The sequence below is a fragment of the Phyllostomus discolor genome, chromosome 4 (assembly GCF_004126475.2).
Source record: "Phyllostomus discolor isolate MPI-MPIP mPhyDis1 chromosome 4, mPhyDis1.pri.v3, whole genome shotgun sequence".
Taxonomy (NCBI): Eukaryota; Metazoa; Chordata; class Mammalia; order Chiroptera; family Phyllostomidae; genus Phyllostomus; species Phyllostomus discolor.
Genome location: NC_040906.2, coordinates 5,812,847 through 5,824,561, shown reverse-complemented (window position 1 = coordinate 5,824,561; position 11,715 = coordinate 5,812,847). Strand labels below are relative to the sequence as shown.

The 11,715-nt window shown below is 43.9% G+C and overlaps 1 protein-coding gene and 1 pseudogene across 1 annotated transcript in view; one reads left to right on the top strand and one right to left on the bottom strand.

The window, feature by feature from the left end:
- Positions 1 to 1,378: 1,378 nt before the first annotated feature.
- Positions 1,379 to 11,715, top strand: part of SP100 (SP100 nuclear antigen) — a 77,120-nt gene continuing 66,783 nt past the window's right edge. The window contains exon 1 of the mRNA XM_036025004.1: positions 1,379 to 1,771. Coding sequence (XP_035880897.1) covers positions 1,557 to 1,771 — 215 coding nt within the window. The 5' untranslated portion in view covers positions 1,379 to 1,556. The remainder of the gene's footprint in view (positions 1,772 to 11,715) is intronic.
- LOC114495570 lies at positions 9,732 to 11,053 on the bottom strand (annotated as a pseudogene).

The following is an 11,715-nucleotide window of genomic DNA, read 5'->3' as shown; positions in this document are numbered from 1 at the left end:
CTTGGTTTGTGTCCACACAGTGTGTCTGGGGCTGGGTGGTCATGGGGGAGAGGCATGAGCTGGTTTCAGAGGGCACAGGGAGTGGGATGCTGTCCAGCAGTAACCAGGATACCAGGCAAATCAGTCCTCGTTCTGCTGTGCATGCAGATGCTGGTCGCTAACCTCCCCTGAAGTGAAGCCCAGGGCTCCCAATGAAGGGCTGTGGGTGATGGTGGCAACTACGGGCTGGGACCGGCCATGCAGCCCTGGGCCAGCTCCTTCTTCCTCAGGCTGCACAGGGACCGTGGGCTTCCTCAGGGGCGTTTCTCATGGAGAGCCTCTAGATCCTCGAATGTGGCCCAGATAGACTTTCCGTGTCCCCAGTGGCCCCCTTTTCTTTCTCGCCCCTATAAACCTCACTCCCGAACCCATTCCTTCTCTTCCCACCTCCTTTTCCAAGGACTCACTTCCTTTTCTATAGAAATCATCACATCTCATCTCCAGTAATCTGCCCGGACTCTTAAAAACTTTGTAGGAAGACTCAGGAGTCCACAGACGTACCACTGCTGAGCCCAGTCCCTGAGGTTCTACTGAGTGGGAGAGGGGGCTCCACCTCACCCCAGTCCCTAAAAGGTGAAATATTGTCACCAAGTGCCATGAAGACTAGACAACTGTGCAATCACAGGGGGCATGACTGCCATCCTCTTTACTCATCTGGGACACAAAAGGACAAGAACTCCAGAAGCAAGACATACATCCAAGTGCTTGGCCCCTGTAAGGCGCTGGTGGGCCCCCAAACACATGTCTTTCCACAGCCTGAGTTCCAGACCAACTAACACACAAAAAGTTGAGACAAAAGGGAATCAAAACACCAGCTTTCATCCTGATAAAAGCTGGGTCAGAAAACATGGTTCAGATGTGTGCCCCCCGCAAAATTCCTAAACCTGCCCTCCAGAACTGGGCTTAGCCACAAGACCTCATGCTCCTCCAGTCAAACACACACACACACACACAGTCTGCTCTCCCTGTGCACTTGAACTGGAAGGAGCACAGAGCCCAGGCCCCCTAGCCAGATGAGGCCCAGGGAGACCCACCAGGGAGCGGACTCACCTTTCACAGAACTCCCAGCCTGAAAGGGAGGGCAGGGGGACCTGGAGCCCTGCTGGTTGATGGGCCACCTCCTAGAAGGGGACATTGGTGCCTGGCCTGAGTGTTCCCTGTTGGGGCCCAGGTGCCCCTCCTTCTCCATTCCTGCGTCCAGAGGTGCCTCAGGGCTTCATCCTCTGGCCCAGTGGCTGCTGTTGCTGCTGCAGCTTCTTGCTGCCTGTGACTCCTCAGGTCCCCTCCTCAGTCACCGCTCCTGCTTTCCAGGTTTTCAGCTCCTGTAGCTCGGGCTGCTTCCTTGTTTTTGGTGTCTTTGCACAAACAAGGGGACTCCTGGAAGCCTATCCTGTTCATGGCTGGGCGTCCCCCACCCCTGGCCCTCCAAGTCCTGACTGTCCCTCCTCGTCTTCCATTCCTGCTGCCACAATGTCCTGATGGCTGAGAACCACGTCTGACTGCAGGAGGAGGGAGACATGTCTGGCAACTCTCGGAAAGTTACTTTCACTTCTATTTTCCCCTTTTGGGTGGAGCCCTGTCTGGGTGAGCTCGTTACACACTTCCTGCTCATGGCTGGGCAGCGACACTGGAACCAGGCTGGGGACACAGGAGGGATGGAAGAGCAGGCTCCAGGCCCAAGCAGGGCCCAGGGCAGGATCATGGCCAGTGGGGGCAGCAACCTCTGCACCAGGTCAGTGTCTTTCTCCCTTCCTTTAACTTTCTCTCTGGCTGTGCTGCTGCTTTGGTGCCCGTCATTAGACACTCGTCTAACTACTGGCCTTAGTCCTGCTTCACACGTACACTCACGTGCAGTGGAATGAAATGCAGAAATATACGATGGGGAAATTGGATCTCTCAACTGCAGAGGGACAGCTGCTGGTGTGAGCGCAGCGGCTGCAGCCCTGCTGCTCAGCTGATTGCCCGTCTGGATTCGGCTGTGCTTCTTAATGCCTTGAGGCAGCAATTTGTTATTTTCTCATAACTTTTGAACCCTCTTGTTTACCTCAGGCCCCCTCCTCCTCCACCTGCGTCATTTCAAAGAGGGTTTGTTAGAAATTATAAAACGCAGAGTAAACACACGGCTTGTTTTCAAACAGTGGGTGCCTTGGTCTCATACCTGACCTGGGGACAGGTCAGCACTGGGCCTATTGCCGTGTCTGTTTGGGGGTCTGGCTTCTTCCTCCAGGGGTCTTGATCTAGGGAAAGCGGGGGGACCAAGCCTCCAAAGACCAGAACAATCCAAGTGTTTTCATTTGTACTTCGATTTTCTGCTCTGGAGTGGCTTATACTTCTGACTAGGAAAAGGCCAGAGATCTTATCTTTTTCTCCAGTAATGGGTCGGAAATGTTTATTTTTTTAATACAAAAGAATTACATTTGCCCTGGCTGGTGTAGCTCAGTGGACTGAGCAAGGGCTGCGAACCCAAGTGTTGCAGGTTCGATTCCCAGTCAGGGTACATGCCTGGGTTGCAGGCCATGACCCCCAGCAACAGCACATTGATGTTTCTCTCTCTCTCTCTTTCTCCCTCCCTTCTCGCTCTAAAAATAAATAAATAAAATATTTAGGGAAAAAAAAAAGAATTACATTTTACATTCTTGCTCATGAAGTTTCCAAAGGCGTGCCGGTGTGTGGAGGGAACAAGTGCCACCCCGCCCCCTGCAGCTCTCTGTCCTGGTCCTATGAACTGCTGTAGGCACAGCCTTCCTCGCCTTTTTCTGTATGTTTAGCAGACGTAACTTATTTTCCTAAATACATACTTTGTGTCTTGCTTTTCAACAAATGGGATTATATTGTATATGCCGTTTGGCATTTGCACTTATTTGAACAGCAAATATATCAAATCTTTCCACTTTAATAAACGTATCAGTCTCCCTCATTCTTTTTAACAGCTGCATACTACTCCATGGAATCAATATACCATAATTTTTTAAACCATTCTCTTCCATTGACAGGCACTTAGGTCATTTATATATTTTTCTATTTTTTGCATATATATGTGAATTTTTCTTGTGTCAATAACCAAAAAAATTTGAATCATTGAGGCAAAGGATACTAATACTTACTTGTTTACAGATTCTGCCAAGCTGGCTTTCTAAGTAGCCAAACCAATATATTCTCTTAACAATAGTGAATGCAATGAACTCACTTCCCAACACCCATTTTTGTGAAGGTGCTACATAAACAGGTTTATTTAGTTAATTTGCATTCTCTGATTACTTGGGGATTGAATAGGTTTTCGTGCCCATTATCTATTTAAATTGCCTCTTCTATGAATTGTTGGTTTATTTTTGGCCAGTGTTATCAGTTAGTGTGATTGTCCTTTCTTTGATGATAAAGGAGAGCTGGCTAAATATTCTGAAAGTTATAAATAGAGTTTCCTTTTCTTAAATGTTGTTTGTGGTGACTTCTATCTTATGAAAGCTTTCAAATGTAGAGTAAAAACTTACAGTACTGATTTTATAAGATAGATGCACCCTGTTTGTTACAAATAAATAAAGGCAATGCTGAAAGTTACTGATGAATTCCATGTGCTCTATCTTTAATTAGAGTTCCTGTGGTCAAAAGGTGGCAGATTCAATTCTACTTTTACTTCAGGGAAGGCTTCTTTTCCAGTGTCTTCAAAAACATATTCTTTCTTAATTTGGGGGCAAAACTCTTCTTCCACTGGAAGACTCCATCTATTTCACCTTCACAGATTTATCTGGCCCCGGTACATCATCTCTTTAGCTTTTTACTTCCTGTTCATGATGGTTGTCTCAAACCTTTCTTCTATGAAAGTTATGTAATTTTTTGTCATTTTTTTGGTTTCTCATTAACTTTTTATATAGTTGATTGTGTTTATTTTTGAAGGAGGGGATCATAATTTCCTTCCACACCTCTGCAAACTCAACCACGTTTTGTTACTAAATCAGCCCATCTGCGCACTGTTGCTTTATTTATGCAGGTGTTTCCGTGACATTAGGTGCTTTGGGGACATTTTCTTCATTCCCTGGGTTTTTCCCGCAGGTTGACCCTGCCTGCAGGTTGACCCTGCCTGCAGGTTGGTGTCTGTGTTCCTGCACTTTCTTTCCTCCTGCCTGCCGCGGTTGTAGAGCCCACCTCACTCATTTTGACCTTTGCACCATCCTCATCTGGGTGAATTCTTTTTCCCATCTCCTGTCTTACCTGAGACTGGATTTCTTGGCATCTAATGTACAGTTGGAAGGACTTACCACTTTTCTTGCCAGTTTTTCTGAGGCGCCATGTTTGGGTAACCACCCTTCTGCCCTCCGTTCTGCTCTGCTGCCCTTTCATTACCCACGGCCACCTGGGTGAGGTCTGCTCCGTGCTCCGCCCCCGCCACCGCCTCTGGCCTGGAGAGCCCCTCCTTGTGCCACACTCACTGTCATAGTGAGGGCTGCTTCATAGGAACTTTGACGTCGGGCAGAGCGCACCTTCCCATCTCTCTCCTTCTTCAGAGTGCCCTGGCCCTTTGCATGTCCAAACCAGCCTCTCAAAATCCTGTTGGAATTTATTTTTTAGGATTGTAATGAATCAATAGATCAATCAGAAGAGAATTGACATCTTTATAATATTGTGTCTTCTCTCTTATTGATATGGTATATGTACACTATTAATTTAAGATATTTTTGGATAAAATTTCTTTTTTTCTCTAGAGGTCATATACTTCTGCTAGATTAATTCATGGATACTTGATGTTATGATACTATTAGGCTATTAAATCTACATAATTTAAAATGAACTTTCCAGCTGCTTCTAGCTACTAAGATATAAAAATAAATTAAAACTTTGCCAAATTCTTTGTAATTCTGGTGACATGTGGATATATATGTATATACATTAATTTACATAATGTATTCATAATGACAGTTCTGTTTCTACAAATCTAACCTTTACACTTATTATTTCTTTTTCTGGCCTTATTGTGTTGGCCAAAATTTCCAGTATTATGGTGAATACAAGTAATGATAGTAATCATCTGTATCTTAAACTTAATCCCAAAGAGAAAGCTTTCCTCATTGTACAATTATGGAAGCTATTTGTTGTAGCTTTTCTTTCCTAGTAGGAAAACTTATACAGATTAAAGAAGTTTTTATAGGTGGCATCTGATATTTTCAATGAATGAGGTGTTCCTGTCCCTGTTTCCTACTTTTTCTACTGTTCTCACTTACAAAGATTTTTTAAATAAACTACTGTTTTTATATTCACAGAAAAATTGCAAAGATACTACACAAGTTTTCGTATACTACACATCCAGTTTCATTTTCTGTGGTGTTAACCTTTTACACCACTGTGGTATGTATTCCAAAACTGAAAAACCAACATTGTTACATCAGTGTCAATTAAACCACAGACGTTTTTGTTTATTTTTCTAATCGTGATTTTTTAAATTGTTTTAATTACCCCCTAACTGATGTGGCTGAGTTGGTTGGGCACGGTGTGCAAGAGGCGACCAATCAATGTTTCTCTCTCACATCAGTGTTTCTCTCCCTCATTTTCTCCCTCCCCTTTTCTCTAAAAATAAATGAGTGAATGTTTTTTTTTAATTTTTCAAATTACAGTTTACATTCAGTATTATTTTATATTAGCTTCAGGTTTATAGCACAGTGATTAGACAATCATATACTTTGCAAAGTATTCCCCCTGACATTTCCAGTACCCAACTGGCACCGTACATAGTTACGACAATATTATTGACTGTGTTTCTCATGCTGTACTTTACATCCCCACGACTGTTTTGTAGCTACCAGTCTGTACTTCCCAATCCCTCTACCTGTTCCACTCAGTCCCCCAACACCCCTCCTCCCTGGCAACCTCAACCTGTCCTCTGTACCTGTGAATCCGTTTCTGTTTTGGTTCTTTATTTTCCTTTAGATTCCATAGATAAGTGAAATCCTGTGGTATTTGTCTTTCTCTGACTGAATTATTTCTCTTAGCATACCTTCCAGGTCCGTGCTGTCACAGATGGCAAGATTTCGTCCTTTTTCATGACCGAGTGATACTCCAGGGCATACATGTCTCACAGTTGTTTCATCCACTCATCTACTGATGGGCACTTGGGTTGCTTCCACATCTTGGCTATTGTAAATAACGCTGCAATGAGCATAGGGGCGCATATATTCTTCTGAATTACTGTTTTGGGTTTCTTCGGTTATATGCCCAGAAGTGGAATGGTTGGGTCATGAAGCAGTTCCATTTTTAATTTTTTTGCAGAACCTCCATACTGTTTTCCACGCTGGCTGCACCAGTCTGTATTCCCACCAACAGTGCATGAGGGTTCGCTTTTCTCCACATCTTTGCCAACACTTGTGTTTGTTCATTTATTAATGATACTCATTCTGACAGGTGTGAGGTGATATTTCATTGTAAACCACAAACTTTTTAAATTTCTTCCATGTCCCACTGAAGTCCTTATTCTGTACCAGGATTCCCTCTAAGGTACCACGCTGCCCTCCGTCATCTTGTCACCTGTTCTATCTGGTCTGTGACAGTTTCTCAGCCTTTCCTTGTTTTTCATGACCTTGACAATTTGAAAATACTGGTCAGGCATTTTGTAGAATGTCTTCCACCTTAGGTGCATCTTTATGTTTTTCTCATAATTAGACTGGGGTAATGGGTTTTCTGAAAAAAATCCCCGGAGGAGAAGTGCCCTTCTTGACACATCACATCAGGGGAGACGTCAGCCCGACTCATCGCCTGGGCTGTTGTCCTTGAGCATGGAGTTAAAGCGGTGTTTGCAGGATTCTCCACTGTACAATTCCTGGTTTTCCCTTTCCACACACTCTGTTCACAGAGGTTATGTTGCATATATTGTGCTGAGGTTTTTGGGTTGTTTTTTTTTTTTTAAGTCAGTGTTTGGTTCTTTTTTTTTTTAAGATTTTATTTATTTATTTTTAGAGAGGGAAGGGAGGGAGAAAGAGAGAGAGAGAGAAACATCACTGTGCGGTTGCTGGGGGCCATGGCCTGCAACCCAGGCATGTGCCCTGACTGGGAATCAAGCCTGAGATGCTTTGGTTCGCAGCCCGAGCTCAATCCACTGAGCTATGCCAGCCAGGGCGAGGTTTTTGTTTGTTTGTTTGTTTTGTGTTTTTTGTTGTTGTTGTTTTTATTCCATATCAATTGCATTTGAAAAAAAATTACTTGTGAGCAAGATTTAAGCCTGCAGTGAAACTTAGGCTTTTAGAAAGGATTTCTGTTTGGCACATGCAGGTCCCTGAGGGCACAACCCATCTGACAACACTTTCGCACAAGGTCAGGGTCCCAGAGTGGGTTCCAGGGTATGCACTCCCGGCCAGAGCTGTCCCCTCCCCTTTATTCTCGCAGTGAAGGTGAGACTGATGGGCAGGGTTTGGGCCCCTTGTTAGCCTGTAGACTCTAGACTTCATTCCTGTTCCTGCCACACGTTAGTGTTGTCAGACCTGAGGACCTGGTTTTCTGGGATCAGCAAATGCCCTGAAGTCAAGAGTAGCTTCTGTGTTCCCCTAATCCCTAGTTTCTCCTTCCCCTTCACTTTTGCATAATAAATCCTTACCGTGTGTTCACCTCTTCAATGATTAGTAACATTTCAATGCCTTTTCAAACTTTTCAGTTTCTTCAACAGAAAGCTATTGCATAGGGGAGTTGAAGGGTATTGAGAATTTTTTTAATCCTGCCTCACCGCACCAGAAATTTATGGCCATTGATTGGTTGAATGATTGATTGTCATCTTTCAAAGTTATGGCTTGAGATTTGGTTGTGACTCATGAAGTTGTTCCCTGATTCCAATATTTTTCTCTTAGCAGTTATACTGTAATGAGTCTAGATTTTATTGCTTTTTTTACGGTTTTTGTTGGTTTTGTTTTGCAGTTATCTCATTGGGGTTTTCAGACTTTCTTGAATTTGTGAGTTGATGTCTTTTATCCATTTTGGAAAATTCTTAGCCATTATCTCCTCAAACATTTCTTCTGCCCTCCCCAAATGAGATCCTTTAGCCATTTCTCACATATTTCTTATATGCTTTTCTGGATATTTCCATTTTTTTAATTTCTGTTCTTTAGTTGGATATCCACTATTGATCTGTGTCTTCTTATTTGCCAGTTCACTAATTTTATCTTTTCTTCTGTATCCAATCTTCTGCTAAATCCTTTCACTGAGTTTAATTTAAGAAATTATATTTTTAGGTTTAAAATATCCATTAGATTATTATTTGTGGGTTCCAATTCTCTGGTGGAATTGTTTAATTTTCTTTATTTACTGTCTATATATACATTTTCTTGTGCACTTTAATCATAGTTTTCATGTGTGTGCTAACTCCAATCGATGGACCATCTGCTTCCATTACCTTTTTTTTTCTTGGTTGTGTCCTATAATTCTGTCTTTTGGCATATATATTAATTTTTGGTTGAATGAGAAACAAGGTGGGCACAAGACACAGAGCCTCCAGGTGTTATCTCCCTCAAGAGAGTGGCCCCCCTTTCCCCTGCTGTGCAGGCAAAGTAATGGAGTGGATTACCTGAAGTAAATCAAAGCATGAAATGAGTCAAAATGGGTTTGAATTTTCTTTTTTAAAAAAAGATTTTATTAATTTATTTTTTAGAGAGGGAAGGGGGGCGGAGAGAGAGAGAGAGAGAGAGAGAGAGAGAGGGAGAGGGAGAGGGAGAAACATCAATGTGAGGTTGCTGGGGGTCATGGCCTGCAACCCAGGCATGTGCCCTGACTGGGAATCAAACCTGCAACACTTTGGTTCGCAGCCCGCGTTCAATCCACTGAGCTACGCCAGCCAGGGCTTGAATTTTCAATAAGATTTAATATACCCATGGTTTGCCCTGATTCCAGATGCGGCCATGCAGGGCTTTCCACTGACAGACTGCCTCCAAGCTTTCTGCTTTTCCAAGGCTTTGTCATGTTTTTGGCCTCTTGCTTTATGCAGCTTTAAAACTGAGAAAAGTTCTTGAGGAGAAAGCCAACCAAGCTTTTTATTTCCTTGAAGTCTTTAATTGTCCTTCAACCACACGTGACATCAAAACTTCTGTTCCTTCTTTGTCCTCTGACCACAGTGTTCTGTCCCCACCAAGTCCAGACTCTCAGCAGCTGGCTGTGTCCAGAATTGACCAGTGCTCTCAGGAGCAAAGGGACTGCATGTCTTGTAGCCAGATCACTACTTCCTTCAGGGCTTTCATCTTTCTCCCTTTAGGTTCTCTGGACCTCATCATAATTGTCATTGCCATTTTTGCATGGTGGGCCTGCAGGTACTTCTGCTCTGCTTTCAGAGATTTTTGACACAGTTTCTCCGGCCTCCTGATCTGAACAACTTTACCCAATATCTTGGGACGGGGGACTGGCTGTGCATGGGGGCCCTTCAAGTCTCCAGCCCCGCATGACCCTAACAAGCTCATCTGTTTTCTCAGCTCAGAGCAGCATTCCTTGGCCTTGGCCCAGAGTCTCAGCCTCTACTCCCAGAATAAGCAAATGCTCCCCAGAAAAGGAAAACTATAGCCCCTCAGCTCCCCAAGTTGTCCTATGTTGCTCTGTAACTCTCTAATCCCTGTCCAAATAGTTGGGGTCTGGGGTTTTTGTTGTTTGTTTGTTTTGTATTCTATCTGGCAACTCTAATTGTTCTCGACTGGACTTCTGGCCTGCCTCAAACCATTCCATTTTATCCTCTGATGATTTTTTAAATCTATTACTGTTTATACCATAGTCACAATCAAATTGGCAAAACTATTCCATGAGAGACAGAATAGAGATCTGTTGCACAAAGTAAAGTATTGAAGGCTCCCATGAAGCTTGAGGAGAGAAGTACCACAGTAACACAGGGACGGCTGCAGCTGTCTCACACACACAGCAGCACCAACATATTTGAGTGGGTAAGGACGAGGGGTATTTCTGCAATGGATGGCCTATTTGTGTCGGCCTGAGACCACTGCCTGTTCCTAAGGGGAATTTCCTAATATGCTTTGTAAGCCTGTCACTTGTAGTACACATGTAGATGGAGTAGGGTGACCCTTCTGCAGAATAAACTCTACAAGTTCCTGGGCGGGTTCTCTAAATGTCACCTGTGATAAGTGGTTGCTAAATTAGGATCCTGCAAAGGTAGTCCCATAAATGGACATCCAGGGAAATTTTACTACCAGTAAAAATCTTAGGCCAAAAAATAAACAGGCAACCCAAACCTACACACTGGGAACTAAAATGGTGCCATATCCGGCTTCTGAAAGAACCAGAGCAAGAAAGATTATTCAGGCAGAAGACCCTCCTCCTTCTCCTCAGCCAGAAGATCGGCAGGCTCCATCACCTCTCCAGCTGCCCTCCGTAGCTCCAAGTTCCTTCTCAGACTTTTCCTTGAGGATCTTTTTCTTCTCCTGTAATTTCTTTAACTTGTATAACTCTTCTCACTCTCTCTCATCCTGCTCTGCGATGATACAAGCAAGGGTATGTTCAATCCAGGGAATGATGACACATTCAATGGCATTGACACGCCTGTTGGTTATCTTAATAGCTTCGTCCCAGGTCCCAAAGGAAGTCTGCAGTGAGGCTAGTTCCACCAGCAGTTCCACTGTTTTGGTGTCATTTCTCATTAATTCAGTCAATTGTTCCTTCCCTCTGGCTAAATCGGTCAATTCATAATGATCAGCTCTCTCGTGGTAATATTCAAATACTGTCAAAGTAACCCCTGCTACACAATCTTTCTTCACACAAATCTCCACTTGGGCTTTATTTACATTCTGGGCCATGGTGGTGCTGAAGTCCCCTGCCGTGAACTTGGCCTCAGCAAGCGAAAAGGCAGCTTCTCTCTTCACTTCACTCATCAACATTTTAGTCTCTATGATCTTTTTTAGGATCCGTCAAAATCAAAGAGTGAAGGCATCAGATTTTTCTTCAGTGGGTTTTGACCTGCCTGTGCTCCTTTTATCGAGGCTTCATGAAGGTCTGCCATCAGTGAGGGAAAGATTTCAACTCAGTCTTTCCCAACCTCCTGACAACAGCTATCCATCCAGGGTTCCCCGCCGTGGCTGCCACAGAACCAGCCACAGTGTCTTCCTCTATGGGAGTTAGCTGGCTGTTCTGATGAGTTTTTTTGATAAATCAATTATATAGGTTAATCTTTAGCCTAGTCTACTTTTCCACCTTGCTCAGCAATTATATACAAAAACCGTACGTACTCCAGGTTGCCAGTGTTATCCTCCTGGGTCTTTTATATGCTCAGAATTCTAACCATATTCTCCTATATATTAATATAATACTTTATTCATTCATTCTCAAATATTTCCATGTGTCCAGCCCTTAATTAGGTGCCAGAATATAATGGTGAGACATGTGAACCAAACAGAAGAATGAATAAATACCTGACAATGGCAGGAAGTGGTGGGCCTAGGAAAAGAAAGCCCACATGGGGCCCGGGGACAGAGTGCCGTGAGAGCGAGTGCTGTTTTAGACAGGATGCCCTGGGATGGCTTTCCAAGAGGCTATTTATTACTTGATGCGAATCCTGAATCAACTGAGGAAAAGCACCACGCAAACTCTTGAAGAAATGTGCTCAGCAGAGAGCACAGCCAATGAAAGGGCAGGAGAAGGAACCAGTTGAGAAAGTCCAAAGAAAGCCAGGAGGTTAGGGTGGCCCAGGGCGGTGATGTAGAAGGGGGTGGTAGGAAAGGA